The sequence below is a fragment of the Marmota flaviventris genome, chromosome 11 (assembly GCF_047511675.1).
Source record: "Marmota flaviventris isolate mMarFla1 chromosome 11, mMarFla1.hap1, whole genome shotgun sequence".
NCBI lineage: Eukaryota > Metazoa > Chordata > Mammalia > Rodentia > Sciuridae > Marmota > Marmota flaviventris.
Genome location: NC_092508.1, coordinates 54,452,624 through 54,477,802, shown reverse-complemented (window position 1 = coordinate 54,477,802; position 25,179 = coordinate 54,452,624). Strand labels below are relative to the sequence as shown.

General features: G+C 37.4%; 2 protein-coding genes across 9 annotated transcripts; one reads left to right on the top strand and one right to left on the bottom strand.

Moving 5' to 3' along the window:
- Positions 1-513: 513 nt before the first annotated feature.
- On the bottom strand, positions 514-16,047 carry Prkra (protein activator of interferon induced protein kinase EIF2AK2). Of its 3 annotated transcripts, XM_027946076.3 has the most exons (8): positions 15,852-16,047; positions 15,112-15,281; positions 11,627-11,708; positions 8,648-8,726; positions 7,427-7,544; positions 5,808-5,902; positions 4,547-4,721; positions 514-1,201 (listed from the first exon to the last, which is right to left on the bottom strand). In XM_027946076.3, the coding sequence occupies exons 1-8, from the start codon at positions 15,914-15,916 to the stop codon at positions 1,044-1,046; spliced, it is 942 nt and encodes a 313-aa protein (XP_027801877.1). In that variant the 5' UTR covers positions 15,917-16,047; the 3' UTR covers positions 514-1,043. The 3 variants fall into 3 exon arrangements, with proteins under 3 accessions (XP_027801877.1, XP_027801878.1, XP_027801879.1); XM_027946077.2 differs by lacking the exons at positions 11,627-11,708; positions 15,112-15,281; positions 15,852-16,047 and adding an exon at positions 11,252-11,566; XM_027946078.2 differs by lacking the exons at positions 11,627-11,708; positions 15,112-15,281; positions 15,852-16,047 and adding an exon at positions 9,805-11,222.
- Pjvk (pejvakin) lies at positions 15,950-24,290 on the top strand. Of its 6 annotated transcripts, none has more exons than XM_071619031.1 (7): positions 15,950-16,025; positions 18,493-18,560; positions 19,275-19,470; positions 20,534-20,675; positions 22,129-22,246; positions 23,697-23,795; positions 23,998-24,290. In XM_071619031.1, exons 4-7 carry the CDS (start codon positions 20,604-20,606, stop codon positions 24,288-24,290), a joined length of 582 nt encoding a protein of 193 aa, XP_071475132.1. In that variant the 5' UTR covers positions 15,950-16,025; positions 18,493-18,560; positions 19,275-19,470; positions 20,534-20,603. The 6 variants fall into 6 exon arrangements, with proteins under 6 accessions (XP_071475132.1, XP_071475130.1, XP_071475129.1 ...); XM_071619029.1 differs by lacking the exon at positions 15,950-16,025 and adding an exon at positions 16,366-16,426 and having other exon boundaries at positions 17,963-18,560; XM_071619028.1 differs by lacking the exon at positions 15,950-16,025 and adding an exon at positions 16,415-16,470 and having other exon boundaries at positions 17,963-18,560.
- The last annotated feature ends 889 nt before the right edge of the window (positions 24,291-25,179 follow it).

Genomic DNA, 25,179 nt, shown 5'->3' with positions numbered 1-25,179 from the left:
GTCATCATTCATAGCTTGCTTTCTCTATCTACATGGCTCTCCTGAGCTCTGGACACAGGGCCAAAAGACTTCCTTCTCATTTACAAAGCTTGAACTAGCTGGCACTGACAGATGAGACTTGAGGTGTCACAGATGGTATATGAAAATACGGAGGGTAAAATCAAAATTTGTGAGACTTACCTTCTATTAATCACTCATTGTCTTGTTTCAAATATTCTTATAGTGGAATTGAATGAACTGGAAAGGTTCTGGGGTTGTCTGGTAATGCCATTAATGATTTTTCAACTACTACTTCATCTAAGAATGGTTATGTCAAGGCAAAATACAATGTTGCATATGCTTACAGAAAATAAGGAAGTGATTTATCACATATATATTTTGCTTAGGCTACAGGTTCTTTTACCTTTGACTTTTTGAGTTATATAAATAACAAACTATCCATATTAAAATATTATTTATAAGACTGGGCCAAAGTCAAGTCAGTAGCTCTTTAATAAAATGAGCAGAACCTCATTATAACAACAGCTCTTTATTACATGGTTTCAAATACACAGGAGACCAATCATGTTCCCTGAAATTTAACAATCACATTCAGTAAAAGTCTGTTAATGCCATCTCTCAACATCTAAACCTAAAAGGGCTTCCTTCAAATTCCCGTTACGAAGCCTTGCGCAAAAAAAAAAAAAAAAAAAAAAAAAGAAGTTGTTTAAGCACCAGTAAGACTGTTGCTAGCAGTAGTTTTATTTCTTTTTCTTCTTCTTCATCATCATTATCAAACATGCAGTTTCTTCCTCCCATTTGCCTGGCCCTGCTCTGGTTCGTGGTACAAAGTTTATAAAAACAATATACCAATACAAAGTTGAAGCCATTAAAAAGAGCTTAGTAATAACTACCAGGAGATAATTAAATCTGGAGTGTTGATGGAATCCGAAGAGATGTGGAAACAACACACAAACTCAAACAATACAGTAGAAGTTTTACTGGGGAAGGAGTGACGGAAACTTTTTATGTGCTACTGAAGGACTTTCTAAGATGCCCTAAGTTTACTTTCTTTCTGCTATTATCTTTAAATACTGCAAAGCATTGTGGGCGGCATCACTCTGTGCATTGCCACAGGAGATGCCGGAGCCATGACAGACTGTGATAGGACTGGTTGACAGTTCGGCGAGACACTGATACTGCCCATTTGCACTCAGTTCTTCTGTAATGACACAAGCAAACATGATGATTAGTGCCAACTGTAGAAAGCAGATCCTTTATAAAAACAATCTTTTTTTTTGGTCTTTCTCACCCATGGTACACTATTTCATTCATTCATCATTTCTGTCATGCTTGTATAAACAAAAAACATAGAATGAGTCAGGTGCAATGGTACACGCCTGTAATCCCTGCAACTCAGGAGGCTGAGGAAGGAGGATCACAAGTTCAAGGCCAGGTTGGGGAACTCAAAATTAAATAAAAAAGGCTGGGGATGTAGCTCAGTGGGAGAGCACTTGGGTTTAATCCCCAGCTTCACAACAGAAATGGTTGTTCAGTCATAGCAGTTCTCAAACATACTGCTTCAAACCATCTGACAGAACTTCAAAGAAACACAGGTGTTTAGGACTCAATGCTAGCCCATTCTATCAGAAGCATGGGGTTGGGGCTGGAGGTGGCTGGCTCCTGCATTTCAAGGAAGCTCCCAAGCAACTCTAATGTGACTATTTGAACGAGGCTTGGAAAGCACTGTACTAATAAGCAACTTTCTTAAGAGGGAAAGAACCATTTGCTAGAGGACTAGAGAGGCTCTTTCCCATTGGAAGTCATTTTCAGTAGGCATTTCAACAAGAAAAGACCTGGTTCAGGGAAAGACCTCTCTTGTGCCTTCCTATTTTTAGGGTTTAAGTCTGTGCAATCTCAGTTATGGTGTTTTAAAAACAACACTTAAACCCAGGAAATGCACATTCTTCTCATTCTTCTGAAGATGGTAAAATGAGGCAAGAGTTCTTAAGAAGTAAATTTATGACTTATTCATTCAAAGTGGTCATGATTAAATGTTTCTATTTTAGCTAGTCAATTTAGTGAAGAATATCCAGATAAAGTAAGATTATTTAGTGAGTGAAGAGACATTTTTTTTTTTAGTTCTACCATCTTTTTAAATTTAAGGAAAATTCACATAAAACCAATCATTTTAAAATAAACAATTTAGTGGCACTCAGCAGATTTATAGTGAGGTCCAAGTAGTCCCTCTAGCCAGTTTCAAAACATCTTCATCACCCCAAGAGGATATCCTGAACTCCTTAAACTGTTACTTTCCATTCCCTCTTCCCCAATCCTGGCAACCAACCATCTGTGTTTAATGTCTATGGATTACCCTTCTGTGGGCAGTTAATATAAACAGAATCATAGAATATGTGCAGCCTTTTGTTTCTGGCTTCTTTCACTCAGCATGTTTTTCACTATCTTCTATGTTGTAGCACATATTAGAACTTTATTCCCTTTTACAGCTGAATAATATTCTATTGAATGGATATTCCACATTTGTTCATCCATTCATTTGTTGGTGGACATTTGGACCATTGCCACTTTTGGCTCTTGCAAATAGTGCTTCTGGGAATATGTGTGTACTGGTTATTTGTTTGAATACCAGTTTTCAATTCTTGTAGGTTATATACCTAGGTGTGAAACTGCTGGCAATTAATTTAAGGAACTAAGACATTTTCCCATGGTGGCTAAATTATTTTACATTCCATCAACAATGTATGAGATTCCAATCTCTTCATCATCAGACACTTGCTATTTTCCATTGTTTTGACTATATAGTGTGCAGTGGTACCACACTGTAGTTTTGACTTGCAATTCCCAGTTGAGTAATGATGTTGAACATCTTTTCATAGGTTTGTTGGTCATTTATCTATTTTCTTTGAAGATAGCTGCCTAAAAGTTAGCCAAAAGCTTGTTTATATATATATATATATATATATATATATATATATATATATATATATACACACACACACACACACACACACACACACACACAACTTTTTTAATGTAGTGCTGAGGATCAAACCCAGCACCTCACATGTGCTAGGCGAGTGCTCTACAGCTGAGCCACAACCCCAGCCCCTTGTTCTACATTTATAAGAATGATTTAGTTCTTAAAATTCATAAGAGTTTCAAAGGAATTAATTCACGATCCAAAATATCCATCTCAAATTTCCTTCTTTTCAGAGATTCTGTATCTTCCATAGTTAACTCTATTCGTGACATAGCTCATTTATCTCTGTATCCCAAACTCTCAACAAACTACAAACATCAATAAATATTTGCTAAATGAGTGGATTCCCATCAGCCATCTCTCCTGACCATCTTTCTTCATTAATTTTCCCGGTTCTGCATCATTCTTGGCTTATCAAGACACTGCATGACTCATCATTTAATTCCAAAGTAGCAGAGAATATCAGAAGTTCTCTCATCCCCTGACCACTCTAATTTTCCAGTGCTAGTATCTCTGACAGCTGAGTTCCCACATCTCACTGAGAGTGGAGTAGGGATATCAAATTCTTCACTTGTTATGCTGATATTAAATCAAGATACCAAATGTGTGACATATACATACACACAACTAGCTTTACAAATTGAATTAAAATAAACTCTACACTGACTTGCTTTCTCATTTGTCCATATTTGTCTATATAAAAGACCACAAATTAAGGAAAATATAATAGATGATAGCTGGGATGGAATAAAGTTACAAATTGACTTTTTCCCATTTACTGCCGAGAAATGGCACTCAGTGATTAAGTGGACACATGGTTTGGCCCACACAGACTTGATACTTGTACTACAAATGGGAGTGCTTTTTAATTGCCAAATGCCCAACAGATCTAGTATAACAGCCAGTGAATATGCTGGAACTCTTTCCCTAATTTTCTTTTCTTTTAATCTTTTATTTTTTTGGTATGAGGGACTGAACCCAGGAGCACTTAACCACTGAGCCACATCCCCAGCCCATTTTATTTTTCATTATAAGACAAGAGTCTTACTAAGTTGCTTATGGCTTACTAAGTTGCTGAGGCTGGCTCTGAATTTGTGATCCTCCTGCCTCAGCCTTCTGAGTCAATGGGATTACAGGTATGCACCATCATGTCTGACCCTCTTCCCCTAATCTTGTTCTACCACTGGCTAGTTATGTGGTCTTGGGTCAGTTTCTCAACCTTTCTCTGCCTTACTTTCTTCACTCATAAGTAAGAATAATAGAATTCACTTCAGAGTTAGTTTCAGGATTCATTAATTGATACATGTCCTTACTACAGGGCTGGCACACAGTTAAACTATAACTTTCAGCTATTGACATTTATTATTGAAACTGTATGTTAGCTATTATTACTATCCACAAGAATCAAGACATCTCAATTATATATAATACTGGTCTGGCAATTATATATAGTTAGAATCCTTGATCCTATAATTAGAAATAACAAATTATAACAGAAATTTTTGTTTTTCAAACACATTTTAAAAAGAAATGCATCTTGGGATAAGCCAAAGAAAAAAATCATACCTATATCCAAATACGTTATGTTAAAACCTTGTTCCTTGGCAATTTCACTAAGCAGCTGGATGTAATCTGTATTAGGAATACTAAGGAGGCTTCTTTTCAGTAAGTTGATCTTTTCACCAGGAGAATTCCTCAAGGAATGCCAAGTGCATCCTAAAGAATTTCCTACTACATTAGTCTGAAAAATAGAGATGAAGATTTGTAGTCTTAAAGACTGTCTTTTAACACCAGTATCAGTATACTTACAAGCACTCACATTTAATACTTCAGAAAGCATATTTAAATTGGTACTATGTGGTTATCTTTCTAATTTAAACTAGACAATGCTAACATGCACATCCGTTTAACAAATACCATGAAATGAAAAATAAAAAACAACACTAATAAATAAAATACATTGTTAAGTATTTAAAAATACTTTTGTTTGTCAATATTGGAGTTGGAAGTTGTTGAGACCTTTAATGAATTATTTTTCTAATTCTCTTTTGACCAAGATGGTGCTGCCTTTTATCTAAGAGGCAACTTTGGAGACATAGAGGGGGCCCCTGGCCCATCAGGGAAACAAAAACCACACAATTTTTTTTTTTTTTTTTTGTATGTAGAGCAAAGGTTTCTCTTCCTCCTTGAAGGTTTTCTGAAACCACAGTCTAGATCAGATACCTTCTTCCATGTTCCCAGACTGCCCTCTGTAAGGACTCATCTGTAATATTCTTCCCTGTTTAGGAGGCTATAAACTCCTTAGTGGTAGAAATTGTTCATTCACTGTAGCCCAGTACTGGGCACAGACCTTAGCATACAGTAGGAGCACACTAAATGATTGTTGAGTGGATAAGTGAATGGACCAACAAAAAATGGAAAAGTGCTGTTGCTTTGAAGGCAAAAATAGCACCACTGGACTATCACTTTATTCATTCATTCTTCAGTAATTTTTGGTATTGAGAATCAAATCCAGAGCTTCACAAATGCTATGCATGCACTCTACCACAGAGGTACAACCCCAGCTGGGGCTGTCATGTTTAGATCCCATCCTATTATTCTGAATTGACTGTGTCTCTCAAGTCCTCTTACCTGGTTACCTCATGTGACTCTGGCTCACATATAGAAAGCAGCTAAAATTGGCATGGTGTGCAAATGAAAGATGAAAAGATTTTTTTTTTTTTAATTGCAACAATGAAGTATCAATCCAACAAGAAATTAAGGAAATATTCCTAAAGCAAGAAAAGCTTAATCAAATTAACATCATAACTGTCTGCTTAATACTCACTAGAGAAATGTGGTTCTCTGGAGAAATATTACTAAATTTGGCAAGAAATTTTTCAGCAGCATTTCTCTTGGCTTGTTTCTTCGATGCCCCCTTTCCTATAAAAAGAAAAAAAGATGGTAGATTTAGAAAGGAAATCAGTGTCCACAGAGGATGATTGAATGTGTAAGGGATTATGTTTTTCATCTTCTAGGGTATTTTCTTACTCACTTGACATTTTGTTTATTGTTTTTGTTGGTTGTAAAACACACACACACACACACACACACACACACGTTAATATATATACTTATTCCCCCTCTTTTTTTCAGTGCTGGGGATTATACTCAGGACCTCATGCATGCTAGGCAAGTGCTCTAATACTGAGCTACACCTCGAGCCCTCAAATGACTATTAATTCTTTACATTTTTGAAGGTAGTTCTTTTCTTTAACAGTTTTTCTTTAATAATTATACTTTCTGTTTTTCTTTAATAATTATTCTTCCCTTTGCCTAACTTTAATGAACAGTATTTGGTTTAATTGTGACCAATTTATTTACCAAAATATATTTTAATATGATCCCTCTCTCAATGTCCATTATCTATTTACAATCTTCTATACTAACAAATATAGAATTTCCTTAACATGAATAAGAAGGGAATAAAAAATGATGGAATTGAAAGAAAGATACCTTAAATAGCTACTTTCATATTCTGCTTTGTAAATTAAAAATCTGAAGTAATTTGCTTCATTTTTGAAAATAAAGGATTACGTCAGGAACCCAAAGGAGAGGCACTGCTTCTGGCCTAGTGGTTTCTGCAGTGGCCACATCACCTCTCAAGGCAGACAGTGCCTGTTACTTGAAACTAATATCTAGCTAAGGTAAAAGTCTACTTTCGGTCATTTTGAAAATAACAAAAACATGCCAGAGTAATAAAGAAGAATTCTCACTAGTACTTAATTAAGTGGCTGCTATTCCTCACAGTTTATGTCTTTTACAACTTAGAAGTTACTATAATTCCAAAAGACAATTTCTATTTATTTTTTATCTTATTGCATTTTTTGGGCCATCTATTTTCTTATTAATCACCTCTTTTTCAAATGTAATCTTCTCTAGTCCTACTTTCTAGAATATCTGTTGAAACTTTAAGAGATTTACTACTGTTCTTCCTCCCAGATGAATTATTTAAATCACTAATACATAGATGAAGATTATTTAAGGTATGGAGCCAATAATACATCTTTCCATTAACAACTTATGATTTTTTTAGAAACATCAAATTAAGAAACATGAGTATTCTTCTTCCTTTTTTTATTGGAGGAACTGGGGATTGAACCCAGGGCTACTTTACCCCTGAGTTACCCCTTCAGCCCTCTGTAGTTTTTGGAACAGAGCCTCACTAGTTGCTGAGGATGGCCTTGAACCCTCATTTCTCCTGCCTTCTGAGTTGCTGGGATTACAGATGTGCAAGACCAAATATTTATATTTAAGTTCTACCTTAGAAAGTTAGAGATAGTAGTATAGGAGTTTATCAATTTTTCTCCCCACAGACATTTTTGGGAAGATATAACAACAAAGATTTCTATGGTCATTCATCATCTGAAAATATTACAAATGTCTTAAATGGTAAGAAACAAGTACCAGTTTCCATAAATGACTCTAGCCTGCAAATTGTGGTATATTCTCTCTTATGAGCAGGTCCTCCTTCCTGGGAAAGAGTATATTCAGGAAGTCTCCAGCCATGATGAATAGCCAATTCCTATAAAATTGAAATAAAGCTTTAATAGTAAATTAATAGAAAATTCAACTGTGCAATGGCTTAATCACACAAATTTTATTTCTTCTTGATTTCAATCTCATTTCTAGTCATATATTTGAAAAGAAGGAAAGACCCTATATGTCCCATAAACATTCCCATCTTTTACATCTTTATATTACAATACTAAAATGGAAGCAGTTTTGTCCTATGAATGGCATTCTTCTTTCAAGCAATAGTGAGCTGATATCAGAGAAAGACCGGCCACCAGTGACCTCTTTGGGAACATCAGAGGAGACACCCACAGGTCTCCCTGCCCTCAGTTCCTAAAGCCTCTCCCCTCCTACCTACGGGCTTCTGGACCTGCAGCATTTGGTCAGGGGCTCACGAGGAGCAGAGACAGCAAACAAACTGGGATGAGGCTACATGTGAAGAAAACAATAGAAAAACTTATAGAGCAGAAAAAAGAGACCAAAGGATTGGTTAGGTAATGGAGAGGAAAATAGTCCTAACAGAGCACATGGATAATCTGCAAAAAGAATATTCTGTTTGCAGAAATTTAAAGATAAACATATGTGTGTGCATGTGTGTGTGTAAATATAATTTTGTTAGAATAATCAAATAAATTAATTACATTTCTTTTCTTATACAGCCTTAGAAATACAAGTAATTTGTCTGACCCTCACCTAACCTCTTCCAATTCAGATTGTAAACTCCTTGATGGTAGGGTGCACCTTGAGTTAGGTTACCCAATTTTGGCTCTTTATAAAGTCTTCTGTCTCAAGAGAAGTAGAAAGAGGTTTGTCACAAAGATGGGAAGAAATGTTCTTAAAGTATAATATTCTCTACCCATGTGCAATGAGGTCCTGTTATTTCAAATGAGAATTTCACAAACCAAAGGCAGATACTGCATATGGAAGAAAATCCACAACTTAAATAAACGGGAAAATAATTCTAAGTTAGCTGCATAAAATAAGTTGGAAAACAAAATATTTCACCATCATGAAAATATAAAATGGCTTATCTTGAGCACTGTAATACCACCAATTAATTTTATCTTTTATCAGTAGACAAAAAGGTAAGTATGGAAAAAATATACAACTTACCTGTAATGAACCAATAGGATTAAGCTGGTTCTTTGGTTGTTTGGAAGGGTCAGGCATTAAGGGGTCAGGAACTGCAAAGCTAAACATATTTTTGAATGTTATTCAATAAAATAATTTCCCCAAATTACTTACTAAAAAAGAAAAAATTTTCTACTTAAGTGAAGCTCTTGCATTATATCTACATGTGATGCCCTTCTTTTCAACAATTTCTATAGAAATCTGAACTCTGTATCTATCTGTACATATCAAATGTCACTTCCTCTAAGAAACCTAGCCTTTTACCCAATGGATCATACTCTCTCACTCCTTTGAACCATTATAACATTTGGTTTGACATTTTATTCTTTATTTTATTTTTTTAAGTACTGAGGATCAAACCTAGGGACATTCTACCAATGGGATACACTCTTTTCTCTCTTTTTGAGATGGGTCTTACTAAGTTGTATGGGCTGGCCTTAAACAAGACTGTCTGCCTCAGCGTCTCAAGTCACTGGAATTACAGGTGTCACCACTATGCCAAGCTTGGTTTGACTCTTTCTTAAGAAAACTGACCTAAATTATACAGCCTTAGAAATACAAGTAATTTGTCTGACCCTCACCAAACCTCTCCCAATTCAGATTGTAAACTCCTTGATGGTAGGGTGCATTATTTACTTACATAAGCTTCATAGTGCTTTATACATAATAGGTGCTTGATAAAAATATATTCAAAGTACACTATTATGACTACACAAGATATAATAAGAGTATTAGCCAGGAAATTTAGCCTGGCACTATGGATAACACAGATCATCAATATAACTGTGGAAGAGAGACCTATTATTCCATCATGTGCTCAGTGCTAAGATAATCCTGTTAAGAGTTCTATGTATCCTGCATAAAATCGATGGTCTACATAAATCTGGTTTAACAATGTAGGGATTATGATTAAGGAAAAAGAACAATCTTTTCTAGGCAGTTTGCAATTACTAGTTACTCAGAAGATCAATGCCTAATGCAGAAGAAGCTGCATTCCAAGGTTACTTCCACCTAAGCAATAGAAGAATAATTTCTTCCATGACAAGTGAGGTTTAACTATTGCACTTCCTCAAGTTTCTTTACCAAATGCCAGAATTTCAAGCTTTACATAGGCTGATTAGATATAAGTATTCACTTACAATGCTGCATGCCGAAGCTACCCAAATAATTGTGATGGAGAAGTGAAAAAGTCTCTGTATTAAATCAGGCCATTTTAGGCCTGATTACAGCTTAGTAATTCCCATTTTATCTGTCAAGAAGCACAAATATATAGTAAAGTTTGTTAGCCTTTTTTGCTGACAAAGTGAAGTTCCTATATGCAGAAAGGACACTCCGTACACTCATTTCTACCAATGTGCTCAACATGTTGGGTTGACCTTTGGGCTGCACAGAAATAGCACAGCCATCATCAGTGGAGGCAGAACTCAAAATCTGCTATGCCATTTGGCATGTCTTGAAAGCTAGCATAAATCAATTGTAAGGTATGACCCCAGAGAAGCAAGTATCACCTTGTGAGATCCAAGGCTTGTCTGGGTTAAGTGCTTGTCTAGAGGGTTGCTATGTCACTGGTTAGTTCTAAATTACCCAAAAAGTTTAGAATGACTTAGGAAAAGGGAAGAGTATTGCATGAGAACCTAAATACAGACTTAATCCTAAAGACTTGTTACGGCTTTAGGAAAAACAATCTGATTTCAAGTTCCACAGATCTTTGCAGTTAGTTATGAGCAGATTATACCAGACTAAACTCTAAGCATCTTCTTTATTTTTGGGTACTGGGGACTGAACCCAGGGACAAATTGAAACTATACTTTCAGAATTCTTTAAATAATTATTGAATATTATCCATTTACCAAAAAGTCACAAGAACCTATTTAGATTGCTGACATATAGAACTATTATCACTGGGTAGCAAATTGAGTGGACAAAGTTATTACCCAGAAGAACTATTTACTGTTGCCCAAATCATTTTTATGTACTAAACATCTGTGTATATTTTGCAATTTGAGACAATTTATGTCAAAGACCAGATGTTTCTGTTTTAACCTGAGTTTTATAATTCAGAGGAAGAACACACATGTAGAATCAGGGGCTAAAATCAGAAAGAAATGTAAATCAATGAAAGATTACTAGTAATTAGTATAGTAACTTCTTTATTTTTTTATATTTTGGTACCAGGGTTTAAATCTAGGGGTGCTTAACCATTGAGCCATATCCCCAGCCCTTTTTATTTTGAAACAGGGTCTTACTAAGTTTCTTAGGGCCTCTCTAAGTTGCTGAGGCTAGCCTTGAACTTGCAATCCTCTTGCCTCAACCACCCAAGTTGCTGGGATTATAGGCGTGAGCCACCACATCCAGCTTCCACTTCTAGCATTTTTGAGTTCATGTGTAAAAAGAATTTAAGGCATACTATGTTCCATGGTGTGCCTAACAGAAACCAAACGATAATATTTTATTATACATGAGATGCTTTAAGATTCACCTAAAACAGAAAAAAAAAAAATTCAATTTGGAAAAACATGGCAAGGATATCCCAGTTCACATTCTCTCGTATTTGGTATACAGTCTATAATAAAAGGAAATCTCTACCTCCTTCTTTCCAATGAGAATTCCCTAAGGAATATTTTTATTTCCATCTCACACCTTGTTTTCTTCAGTGTAGAAATAATCAAAGTCTTAATACAGAATATTAACAGTTGCCAGAGATATTATGGTTTCCGACTGCTGCACGCCATCTAAAAAACAACAAAGTAAAGCCTAATTCATGAGAGGCTGCAGTTAATTGGTAACTGCTGGGCTTAATTGGATAGAACTATCTTCATGGGTGATAGGTTTTCACAAAGAAATAGAATTTTAGAGCTCAGATACTGTTCACTGTGCTGCTTTGGGGAGCATGTTCACATTTTTAATCTTACCTCAGCCATGATCATTTTGAGCTGCAGAATACAAAGAAATTTAGCTCACCAAATACTTGCATTGGCTTTCAGAATGTGGATGGCCGCCTCTGCAGCTCGGTGTTTCGCCAGCTTCTTACTTGTACCTTCACCTGAATTAAAATGTAAAAAGATAGTCTTTGTGAAAATGTGTGCCTTACAGAGATGTTGTCATACTACAAAACAAAGTCACTACACGTTTTTCATATATGCAGTTAGTACTGAAAACATACACTACATGCAATTATACACTGAAATAAACTATTCACTGTGTGAAACTGATACAGGAACAAAATCACAATCTAAAAAGTTCTATGTATTTAAATCTATGCATCCCTATGTAAAAAACTTTACTCTTTCTATATTATATATTTATTACACAAATGGTAATGATGTAGACCATGTCACACCTCCAGAAGAAACACAACTTAGCATTTCACTCTTCCCTTATTCCTGGGCAGGAAGTTCTTCTGAAGCAAGAAATTTCCTTTACAGAAGAAACTTTCAGAACTTTTGGACAGTGAAATGTGCACAATAGCCTGGTCCTATTCTGGATCAAACCCCTATGCTAGGCTAAGCAGTAATAGGTGTCAGCTTATGCCTTATGTCTTCCACACAATCTGTATCTTTTGCCTTGTAGATAAGGGAGGTTAGGGATAAGACTGATATTTGAATTCAGCAAGCAGCTGCATCTGGTAAAGAGTGAATTCAATAATTTTTTTCCTTCTGAGTTCAAACCCTCAATGTTAGGAAATAAGATTGAAGTGTGACCCTCTAATGTCAGAGGACACAAAAACCATACTCTTTTATCTAATAACATAGACATTAGGGACATAGCACAGAACTGAAGAGATTCCCTGACTTCTATGGCTGACAGCCTAGTGTGGGATTTTGTCTGCTAATAGGTATCTGAAACATGTTACACCAAGCCTAAGTGTGAGCTCTAGGAAAGCGCACAAAAGTAGCAGTACCACTGTTCTTGTTAGGGCTTCAGAACAGTTTTATGGAGAAAGAGAACTAAACACACACTTGAAAGATGAGGAAAGTCTAGTAAAGGAGAGAGAACTAGGAGATTAGGAAGAGCATTCTTGGTAGAGGAAAGGCACCTGCAAAGGCTCAAAGGCAAAAGAAAGCAGTGTTATCAAGGCCATAAGTGTTGCATATGGCTAATGTGTAAGAGCTCAAGGGGAGCAATTTTGAGATAAAAGGCTGGAGAACTTGGGGGCTGGGGAATGAGTTTTATATGTATATCCATACATACACACACACACACACACACACACACACAGATATTATATATACTTGTGCTATTCAAACCTTAACATGTATAAAAATTGACAAGGAATTTTGTTAAAACATACTCTGACCCCATACATCTGGGATGTGCCTTATATTCTGCATTTCCATCAAGTACCCAAATGATATCAATCCTTCTGTTGACTACATCTCAAGAAGGTAAGAAGTCACGTTAAAATTTTTGTATTTATCCAGAGGGTGATGGGGAAACCACTCAATGGATGTTAAGAGAAGGAGGACAAATTTGAGTACTAGGAAAAGAACATTCGTAGAGAATGGGCATTACACAGGAAGAAGATAAAAGAGGGACTAGGTTTGTGGCTCAGTGATGGAATGCTTGTCTAGCACATGTGAGCACTGGGTTCACTCCTCAGTACTACATAAAAGTAAATAAAACAAAGCTAAAAAAATCTATCAAAAAATTTAAAAAGAAAAAAAGAGCAGTTATAACACAGAAGCTATAATCCAAAAAAAGAGATGGTCTGGATGGTAGCAATAGGAAGAAGAGAGAAAGAGACTTAATAGCTATTTAGTAGAGAGATTTTAATAACAAACTGGACAAGAGAGGAGAGGAACAAAAGATATCAAGAATACCAACCCTGGGGCTGGGGCTGTAGCTCAGTGGTAGAATGCTTGCCTTGCAGATGTGAGGCCCTGGGTTTGATCCTCAGCACCACATAAAAATCCTGAATTTCTACTGAGCGACTGTGTGACTATGGTGCCTTTACAGAGAAAATGAATGCAAAAAAATGGGTTTAAGGGGAAAGATGGATTCAGTTTGAGACAATGAGTCTGAGAGGCCTTTGTATCATCCAAACAAAGTTGCCCGACAAGCACACAAGTTGATACACTGTTCTGCAAATGGGACCGGAAGAAAGATATTTCTGAATTATTAGCCTTTATCTGGTATTTGAAGCCATGGAGGCAGATTAGCTAGCACAGGAAGACAGGGTAGTGGGAGAAGAGGTCCAAGGGATAATAACAGAAACAGGTGTTTTGTTTTGTTTTAATATTTTTCAGTTGTCGATGGACACAATATCTTTATTTTATTTAATTTTTTTATGTGATGCTGAGGATTGAACCTAGTGCCTCACACAGGCCAGGCAAGCAAGTGCTCTTCCACTGAGCCACAAATCCAGCCCTAGAAACAAGTAATCATTCCCTGGCCTAAAGCATGTTGGGGTGGGAGGGACTACTTCTTTTTAAACTTCCACTGGATATTTAAAAATAGAACAACTTAAATAATAATAATGCAATGTTGACACTATGGCTTATATGAGGAACATTGCAGTCACACTTCTTATCCACCTGTCTCACATAGAAAAAAAAAGCTTCATATTTTTGTTAAAGTAGCTTCAATGAAAATAGAGGAGTCCAAATTTCCAGGGACACATACAAATGATGCCTTCAGATTATCAAATGATATAATTTCAGTCTTCCTATTAATACTTTTCTTGGCATTTTTCCAAATTAAATTTAGTATTACTTTTTTGTTTGCAATTAAATAGGTATATGAGAAAAATAATGTTCACATTTACAAATGGGCATGCATCTGAATTCTGAAACTTCACTGCTGTGTGACTCGGAGCATGTTATTTATGATCTCTCTGAACCTGTTTCTTCATGTATAAAAAGGAGATACTATCTTATACAAAATACTTGTACAGTTTCAGGAACTAGAAGCTACTAAGTAATACAGTGAATGGGAGTCTTTCTACATTCCTCATTGTTTTGCCTTTTTTTTTTTTTTTTTTTGTGGACATAATTAAGAGTGATACAAGAGATCCAAAGTTCCAAATAATTCTATAAAGACAGAAGGGAAACTCAGACAACTCCGGGGTCATGCCTCCCTGTATCTGCTATAATTTATAAAACTATGAAACTTGATAGTACCTACTGACCCAGCTATGAGGGCTCCAAGAACCCTTCCGGTTTCTTTTTAATTCTTGGAGGAACCTTGGGAGGATCCTATAGTATGTGAAGAGCCTTGTAGGATGCCTGGATAACTTTTTATTATCTGAGCATCCTTGTATCTGGAGAAGAGAAAATTAGAATCAGATGAAGTTGAAAAGCTCTTACAACCTAATATATGAGGTCTCCATTTTAAAACCTGCCCCTCATAGCTGTCTCTGGCAAAAGGGGCACTTTTCCCAATTGAAAAGCAACATCAAGTCTGGACTGCCAACCAGCAGGGTCAAGGGGTTAACTGTGCATACAGACCTGTGCAGGTTATGTCCCCAACGGTTACTCTGAAGGTGAAAGTTGGCACGTGTATCTGCACATCGGATCTTTCACATTCATAAACCGGGATGTTCTTGGTCTTCATGCCATATTCGTGTAATACCTGAATCGGTGTTTTCCCTGGCTTAGCTGTTATCATCTTCCCCAAACTGCAAAAACCAGAAAAAGGTGTGTCAAAGCAAACAGGGAAGCAGAAGCATACACAGGGCCAATTTTGACTGCTATCAATGGTGACCGGGGAATTACTGTAGCTTCCTGGCTGCCAGGACCAGAGCTGGCAAGGCCTGTGCGCACCTGTCTCCCAGCTCTGCTGCGGCAGTCACCCAGCAGGGGCTAGCAGGGTGAAGGAGGGACGTCTTTATAGACAGAATTCGAATGCGGACAGAAAGGTGTTCTCAGGCGCACACGGCTGCATACTCTCAAGACCAAGTCCACCAACCCGGTCCGCGCGTGGCACCTTTTGCCACCCCGTCCCCCCTGCGCGCCGCCACGAGCCACAAAAGGGGCGGGGCGCGGCCACAGACCCCGGCGGCCGGGCCATAGACCCCTGCCAGTCGCCGCCAAGAGGGCGGGGCAGAGCACCACAGTGTGTGTGTGTGTGGGGGGGGGGGGGCGACAGGAAGGGGCTCTACCCAGAATGCCGCCGGGGCCGGCTCCCCGCCCCCTCCTCTGCTGCCCACCACTCTCGGCCCTGCGGCCCCTACTGCCCGGGCTCGAACCTGAAGGTCCCGCTGTCCTCGCGCTCCAGTGGCGGGGCCTCCGCGCGACGTCTGCTTTGAGACATGGCGAGAAGGGACGGCTAGGCAGCGCGAGAAAGAGCAGTGCGGAACGGCGTCCTCGCTTCCCGCGTCGGTCGGTCCCCGAGCGGAGCTCTCCAGCACTACAGTCTCCAGGTCTCCTTGCTGCAGGCGTCCCTCTTGCGAAAGGAACTGGCGGGGCGGGGTGGGGGGAGGAAGGGCGGGGACTCGGCGTTACGGCGCCGGCCACACCCCCTCGCTGCCGGACCTCAGGCCCCGCTACTAGCCAGGCCCCGCCCCTCTCCCGGCTCCATCTCTTCCCAGCGCCGGCTCTTCCCAGCTTGGCCTGCACCCCCTTCGGCTCACGAGACTTCACGGTGCTGGCCCCTCCCCTCTCCAGTCCCCGCCCCTCCTCTCTCCAGGCCCCGCCCCCTCTGTCATACCTCAGCTTTTCCCAGTTCCCGCCTGCGCTCCACTTAAGCTCCCGGGGCACCCTGGTCGGTCATTTGCTTGCCACTGTCACCGCGCCTGGAGCTTGAGTTTGGGGGCCTTAGGAGGTGGTTTGCCACCCGGAAAGAATGCTTATTCCTGTGGGCTCAGGGTTAGCGAGGCCAGAAGTCCGGTGTATTTGGCGGGTGGGGAGAACAATCTGGGGACAGGTTCACTTTAAGAAAGATTTGAAAATGTTAATGCAAAATTGCTAGAGAACCTCTCAGAACCTGGCGATGAAACTTGAGACCCTTGATTTATGGGCTCCTGAGAGCTGAGCAGGCTTTTCCAGCCTCTGCGTCCTCTGGGGCTTCTGGAGACCCTTCTCTCCTGCTGGGCGGGCTCCTTTGTCTTGGAGGCAAGTTGGACAGCGGGTCAGCAGAGCCCGGCAAGGCTTGTTAGGTGTAAAGGAAGGCCTTTCTGTAGGCCAGGTTCCAGTTTTGTTGGTTGTAATGGCGTTGGTGGATGCGCTACCTTTTGTGGGGATCAAACTGCGACATTACTTGTGTCGTCTCTCTAAATGTTTGCTTTCCACGTGCAGAAATGGCTCCCTGTGCTTACAAGGTGTTCTGGAAGATGGTTTTGCACAATAATGTTTTCACAATGGACATTATTATTTAAAAAAAATTTTTTTGTAGTTGTAGATGGACAACGTGCCTTTTATTTCTTTATGTGGTGCTAAGGGTTGAATCTAGTGCCTCTGGAAGATGATTTTGCACAATACTGTTTTCACAAAGGACATTATTATTTTAAAATGTTTTCCCCTAGTTTTAGATGAACAGCACGCCTTTATTTCTTTATGTAATTCTAAGGAACTACCCAGTGCCTCACACATGCTAGGCAAGTGCTTTGCCACTGAGCTACCGCCCCAGCCCCCAGAAAGGACGTTACTAAAAGTACATTTTGGGTTGCATGTGACCCCTGAACACTTGAAAGCAAGTTAAAAAAAAATACCAAGAATCTAATCAAATTAATTTCCATTATTTGAGGCTTGAATTAAGCCTAGTCCCTCTTCCTCTACACCACATATGTGTGTATGTATATCAACTAATACCCAGATGTATTAAGTTTAAGTGAACATCTTTAAGGACCACAGAAACATTGTTTGAATGTTCATTAAAACGTTAGTACAGATTTGCTTTGGAAATGTATTTTTAGCTAAAAAATTTCTTAGAAACAAGTGAAAACCTTTTATAGATCTCTTTACAGATTGAGTAGGATAATAATGACGAAATAAAAACAAAATAAGTGCAACAGGACTCCATTTCAGGTTATATAGACTGAGTGCCTAGCTTCTGAGTAAGAAAACATTGCATAATATTTTATAGTTTTCTAAATGTGTAAAATGGCTTTAATTTAGTATTTTGTAAAGATCTGCAGGCATTTGTTTCCCTGTATTCTGTGTATTTATATTTAATATTAGGCACTTGGTTTTGTGAACATACAGATGGGAAAATGTTCCTGCATTAACTCTATACCATAAAGTTTCAAAAACACCACTGTTCTGTGGCCAAAATTTGCCTGGTGAACTTGTGAAGGAATTCCCTTTGGACTAGGTCCATTATAGATAGTATCCAGGACTAATGTTAGTGCCTAAATTGCAGCGTTTCCCATGGGGCTATCTGCTTCCCTCAGAATTGGCCCATTGCTACTAGAAAATCACTATCAACTATGATTCCCATCAAGGATGTCAGTGGTATGTTGGAATTAGTTTTCTGTGTATATTTTAGTGCTATAAATTGCCATTCCAAATTAGGCTTGCTTTTAGTATATCATTTTACACCGTTGATCTATTATTTATTACCTGAGCACATGAAGACAGGCAATGTTGGGAGGTGTACACGGGTAAACTACTTGGTGAAAGCATGCTTTGTATTTTTAACATGTATAATTGTATTAAGATCAAGCAAGCTTAGTTTTGTGCCTGGTTTTCTTGTTTGAAAATGGATTTGTTACCTGGGAGTTGCAGTTGATGACATTTTGATATTAATATGTTTGCTGCTGCTACAAAGAGCTTTGTCAAGCAAGTTGGAGATGGAGGGAGATTAGTTCCAGTTCCAAGCCTCAGTGAAGCTGACAAATACCAGCCTCTCAGTCTGGTGGTAAAAAAGAAGCGATGCTTTCTGTTTCCTAGATATAAATTTACCTCAACACCTTTTACACTGAAAGATATTCTCCTAGGAGACAGAGAAATTTCAGCTGGTAAGTTTAAATGTTTGGGAGTGAGTACTCATGGAACTGTTATTAGTAACCTAAACAGAGGTCCTATGTACTATTTATACTAGTAATACATATTTTCAATGAAAAAAAAGCAACTTTTATTATGAAAGTAATGATATTATTGAGATGAACAATGCCTAAAATTTATATAATATCAAATCTCTTATTGAATACTTTTAAAGTCTATTAATTATTTTATAAGTTGTTTTAATCAAAATCAACTTAGAAAACGACATAGTATTTTTTCCTCTATAAATTAGTGTATTATTTGATCTTATCTCCAGATAAAAATAATTTGAATTTTGTTTACAATTCAGTTATTACACCTGGTAAACTGAAATGTGTTTTTAAAGCTTGATTAAATGTGTTTTTAAAGCTTGATTAAAAAGTCAATTGACATTTTGATAAGTTACTGCTTCTAAACACCTGTTTTTATTTCAATAACCTAGTACATTTTGATATTTAAGAAATTTTGTTGGCTGAACAGATAATTTGATTTCATTTGAAATATTTTGGCTATTTGTTTTTTGTTATTGTAAAATTGAACTGCTATTTTAATTTTGGCCTGAAATGTTGCTTCTTTTAAAATTACCATTTGGGAGATTGGATCTTGAATTGCAAATTAACCTGTTACTTTATATAATCTATATAAGCTGAACTGGAGGCATTTAAAAATACTAGTCCCTTTTCATAAAGGTATTTCATCTTATCAATTACTGAATTATGAAGATGAATCAGATGTTTCACTTTATGGAAGGCGAGGCAACCATATTGTAAATGACGTTGGGATTAATGTTACTGGATCAGATTCCATTGCAGTAAAAGCTTCATTTGGTGTAGTAACCAAACATGAAGTGGAAGTATCAACATTACTCAAAGAAATTACTACACGGTCAGTATAATAATCCAAATGCATGTCAGTGTTTTAATTAAAAGTTTTAATATATATAAACTTCATTGTAAAGAATGCTTAATTTTACTAATGTAATTTATTTGTGTGATTTTTTTTTTTTTTTGAAATATTACAAATGTAGTAGTATTGTTGCGGGAAACAGACGGGTTGAGGAGCAGCAAGCAGCACTCAGGAGAGGAGAACTCCAAACATTATTTTATGCTGGTGGGCCCAGAGGGGAACAAATTCTAATTCTGAGCACTCATCCACAGTTTCTCACAATTTTTATAGGTTATTTGGCATCATTTTAGACTCATCCTATCATTGGGGGCTTTTTTCCTCTTTAAGAAAAAAACTCCTAATCTACAGGGCTGAAGGCCTTGTGTAAACATGCTTATAGAAACAGATAAGGATAAAGGGCTCTTTTCACAGGCATGTGTTAAATCTCTAGCCTTAAAAGCATAGCACAGGGATGTTTATATTTCAAGAGGGAGAAGTTAAACTCCTAGGGCAGTTATTTACAGTAATCCAAAAGGTTAACCCATTGGTTAATTAGGCTTCCTAAAGAGTGGCTGAGGGGAACTTTCCCCAAGCATTGGTTTCTTACCCAAACCTTTTTTTTTGGTAATTTCTGTTTACAACCAGGTCTGGTTTTGCCATCACAGTATACCAAACTTTGGGTCAGGGTAGATACCCAAGAATCATTTGGTTTGAAGAAGATTTTCTAGTGTTCCACAAAATCACTAAGCCCCTACACAAATTGGCTAAATTATTAAACTAAAAAAAAAAAAAGACTCTTTGTCTGCAACAAATGTAGAGAGCCCCCTCCAACAGACTCAATAGAGAGAATAAAACTCCACATGAGCCTGTTTTAAGAAATTAGAAGGAAGAGCCAGGGTGTTCACATTCTTTTGGGTGTCTTTTCTGGTTTATATTAGGTCTGCCTTTTTTACATTTCGTTAAGATGGACTATGAATGAGTAACACATGATAGGAAAAAAATGTGCCGGATTATATATAATTTGATGTTGAAGAATCTTATGACTGTCTTCTTTTTATTTTAGGAAAATTAACTTCGATCACAGCTTGATACGTCAGTCACGGAGCAGCAGAAAGGCTGTGCTTTGCGTGGTCATGGAAAGCATTCGAACCACACGACAGTGCTCCCTGTCTGTTCATGCTGGCATTCGAGGAGAAGCCATGCGGGTAAGACAGAAGCATTAGGCTTTGCTTACTAGCTACAGAGTTGCTGTGGGAAGTTTTAAAAAAGCACTCAGTTAGAATGAAACTTAGATATTACATCAAATGTTGAGATGAAAGAGCTGCAGTGGTTTAGGATTTTGCACAGTAATGACTGTGTTTAAGAACATGAAAAAAAATCCAAGAAAACATAGATTCTAAACATATGTAATATGATGCAGGTAAAGCACTAATTCTTGTTGAATATTTGCATGCCAGCATTTCTGTCGTTGCTATTTAAGTTCTACTTTAAGAAAACAAACTAAGTGCTGAAGTTGCATTATTTTATTTTTGAGGTACTGAGATTTAACCCAGGGACTCACACATCCTAGGCAAGTGCTTTATTGCTTAGCTATACCACCTGCTCATTTTATTTTTTATTTTGAGATGGAGTCTTGCTAAATTTCCAAGGCAGGCCCAGACTTGGGCTCCTCCTGCCTCAGCCTCCTGAGTAGCTGGGATTTATAGATGTGTGCTGTCATGCCTGGCCTGATTTTACTTTTAAGTTATATAGTTCATACTTGGAATTTTTAAACATTGAATTTATATTCTATATTAAAATAGTTTTTCTAAATGAATATCATCAATGGTCAAAGCATGCTTCATTCAATTTTAAATCCTTTAAAAAATTAGAAAATTATGTGGGTTTAAATTTTTTAAAAATGTTTTTAGTTGTCAATGTACCTTTATTTTATTTATTTATATGTGGTGCTGAGAATTGAACCTAGTGTCTCACACTGGCTAAGCAAGCACTCTACCACTGAGCCACAACCCTGGCCCACGTGGGTTTAAATTTGATCTCAGTTATGATATTCTTTATCTTTGTCATGTAGTGACACCTAATAATGCCTTGATAGGATTAAAGCCAATTGTTAGAAAGGTAAGAGTTAAATGATAATCTTTTTCAAGTCTTTTACTAATAAAGGTCTGTTCAGTATGACATTCAGCTGTCCACTGAATTCTGATTAACATTGGATGATTTGAGGGGCACAGACTGAAGCATTATTGGAATATGGGTAACGCTTTTGGAAAGTTGCAGAAAAACTCTGGAGGATTTGAAACAGTAGACAGATTAGGTCAAAAATACCTCAACACAGTTATTTCGTAAGAGTTGAAGTTTTAAGAAAAAAAACTTCTATTGCAGAGAGCATTACTCTTGGGTTGGCCCTAATCATTGGCTTCAGTACCAAAGTAAGCAAAATAGTCTAGAAGTCTTCCCTGATTCAGATTACCAGTTCCTGCTGGATCACTTGGATCTCTGCAATGACAGTCTAATTCAAGCAGGGTAATTCTTTACTTGAAGAGGTTTTGTTTTTTGTTTTAGTAGTATTGTAAAAGATGATTTGCTTCTCAAAAAAATCTATCCTGACGTGTCAGCATCCTTAATAATGTTATTTTATTTTTTATTTATTTAATATAGTTTCATTTTATGGATGAACAGAATCCCAAGGGAAGGGACAAAGCTATTGTTTTTCCAGCACATACAACCATAGCTTTCAGTGTTTTTGAACTCTTCATTTACTTGGATGGTGCCTTTGGTGAGTGGAGAATCTGCTTCAAACAGTGATTTTTTTTTTTTTTTTAGGAGAATTTAGTAGGAAAAGCCTCTCTCTCCCTTTCCCTCCCCCACCTCCTTTCTCTGATAATCATAGAAAAGTGATGCCTGCTTTCTGCACTGTGAGTCATAGGGAGATAATCAGCGACCTTCTGATAGGTAGTTTTTGATAGTGGTAAATAGGAGTAGTAAAAAGAGGCCTGTAGTGTCAGGGCACCATACTTCAGTTTTACCTATATTAGATACAACTGCCCCTGTACTCCCCTAAAACATAACTAGAAGTATAGATACTTCCTTCAGAATTGTCCTCTTGTGTGATAGCTCTGTGTACCTATCACACTGTCGCTGTCTACATTTCACAGGTCTTTAAGCTTGGTTGGCCGCCAGCCAGCCCAAGTCTAGGTATATATAGCCCAAAAGACCAGGAAGGGAGCCCCCTAGCCATGATAATTTATAAACATTTTTAGATCTGTTTTGTTCTTTTTCTACAATTCTGTGGGAGGAGAGAATAGGAAGCCTAGAAACAAAACTACGTTCTGAGTAAATTCTATTTGGAACCTACTAAGTGTAGATTTTTACAGTTATATTGATGTATGGGAAGAAGATAGAGTGGTATCCATCTAATTCTTAAATGAAAGTATGTTTGTCCTTGCACTTCCAGGAATTTATCCTACAGGTGTACTTACACACATGTGAAATAGTTTGGGTATAAGGATAGTCTGTTCCTAATAACAAAAGATTGAAAACAACCTTAAGGGAACATCCATAAATCAGGATACTAGGAAGCCATTAAGGGCGAGGTCTCTATAGACTCTGACATGGAATAATCTCTAAGACATATTTTATTGAATTTTAAATTTTTTTTTTGGTACTGGAAATTTAACCCAGGGTGCTTTACCACTGAGCTACATCCCTAGCCCTGTTTGTATTTTATTTTGAGATGGCTTAGGGCCTTTCTAAGTTGCTGAGGCTGGCCTCAAACTTGTGATCCTCCTGTCTCAGCCTCCTGAACTGCTGGGATCGCCGGCATGTACCACTGAGCCCAATATCTAAGACATATTTTAAAGAAATGTATCTAATGTGTAACTATTTGGTCCTAAAGAATTATACACACACAGACACACACACACACACACATACATACATAGATATTCTTTTATGTAAACTATAAGGAGTATTTCTGGAAGCATACACAGACACTTAACATTGCCTCTAAGGTGGAAGACTGGCTGGGTGCGGTTGGGCTAGAGACTTAATCCTGCATACCCTTTTTATGTGATTTGAATTTTGTACCATATAAATGAATTTTTTCCAAAAATGTATGAATTTAGCTTTAAAAAAATGGAATGAATTACTAGATTCATTGCCCTATAAAACACCCCATAGCATATGAGTTGTTCAAGTTATAACATCTTCTCAAAATTGTTTTGTAGACCTTTGTGTCACTTCAGTGTCAAAAGGAGGATTTGAAAGGGAAGAAACAGCAACGTTTGCACTGCTCTACAGACTGAGAAATATACTATTTGAAAGAAGTATGTCTCTTGAAGAGTATTTCAAATGAATTTTTTCCTTCCTGGATTAATATCCAATAATGCCATGTATTAAGGAAAGATTTCAATGTAAAAGCCAAATCGTTTCATGACTGATAGTTTAGAGTCATATATTTATAAATGCAGTTTGGGCTGTTTGTTTTCTGTTTTAACTTCTAATACATTTCTGTGTTTGTCCTTTTAGATAGAAGAGTGATGGATGCCATTTCTCGTTCACAGCTTTACTTGGATGATCTTTTTTCTGACTACTATGACAAACCTCTCAGCATGACTGATGTTTCACTCAAGGAAGGGACTCATATCCGAGTTAACTTACTTAATCACAACATTCCTAAAGGGCCTTGCATACTCTGTGGAATGGGGAACTTAAAAAGGGAGACGGTCTATGGTTGCTTTCAGTGTTCTGTAGATGGACAGAAGTATGTGAGACTTCACGCAGTCCCTTGTTTTGATATTTGGCACAAGAGAATGAAATAAAAAGAAAAAAAACAGAATATGCCTCATTGGTGTCTTAAGTGCAATTGTGCCATAAGCCTTCTCTAGTTTGCTTTGATGGCAAGTTAAACCAAGAGAAGAGCTGGAAAACCTGTGTGGATGTCATTTTCCTAACACATAAAGTGGAGATGTGGCACAACTTTTTTCTTCATAACTTGTCATGATTAATAACATTGTGTATGTAAAAAAGTTCAAACCTAAATTCAGAAGATAGTCATTCCTTCATAATTTTGCCAGTTAATTTAGAATCATTTTTGGGATTTAGTCTATGATAATATTTTATATAATTAAGAGATTTTTCTAAATATCAGTTTTATTTTCAGTCAAATTTTAATTCAACATTTAAGGATGACAAGAATGCACCAGTGGCTACTTTATGGTCCTTTAATGCTCTAGGTCTGGTAAAAGGAGAAAAATGTGTTAATAATTTAATATAATTCTAAATGTTTAATTGCAGTATCAAATTAAAAACACTGAGCTCGGCATGGGGTTTTGTGTACTTGGTTAACAGCTTGACGGAAAGTAGTAATAGGTTGCCATTCTGTGACGTACATATGCTAATTTTGTCTTCATAAAACTTGCTTAATTTTTTTTGGCTTCATAAACTCCTTTTAATCTTTTTTTAAAATCTTTTGTGGTTCTTGGGATTAAACCACTGAACTAAGCCTATTTTTTTATTTTGAGAAAGGTTTTCCCTAAATTGTCCAGGCTGGCCTTCAACTTGTGATCCTTCTCCCTTAGCCTCCTAAGTAGCTAGCATTACAGGTCTGTGGCACAATCCCTGGTTTCTATTGTCATTTTAAAAGTTAAGGCAAATAGAACATGTCTGTTTCTTCTTTGAAAATGTTTCAGACATTTAATCTGTTTAGTT

Bases quoted from the DNA above. Each gene is read 5' to 3' on its own strand.
- Pjvk (XM_071619029.1), top strand. From the start codon at position 18,350: ATGTTTGCTGCTGCTACAAAGAGCTTTGTCAAGCAAGTTGGAGATGGA. The intron at 18,561-19,274 runs GTAAGTTTAAAT...CTTTTCATAAAG, and splicing joins AGACAGAGAAATTTCAGCTG to GTATTTCATCTTATCAATTA. The intron at 19,471-20,533 runs GTCAGTATAATA...TTTTTATTTTAG, and splicing joins CTCAAAGAAATTACTACACG to GAAAATTAACTTCGATCACA.
- Prkra (XM_027946076.3), bottom strand. From the start codon at position 15,916: ATGTCTCAAAGCAGACGTCGCGCGGAGGCCCCGCCACTGGAGCGCGAG. The intron at 15,282-15,851 runs GTTCGAGCCCGG...TGGTTTTTGCAG, and splicing joins GAGGACAGCGGGACCTTCAG to TTTGGGGAAGATGATAACAG. The intron at 11,709-15,111 runs GTCTGTATGCAC...ATTTTAATTCAG, and splicing joins TGGGGACATAACCTGCACAG to GTGAAGGTACAAGTAAGAAG.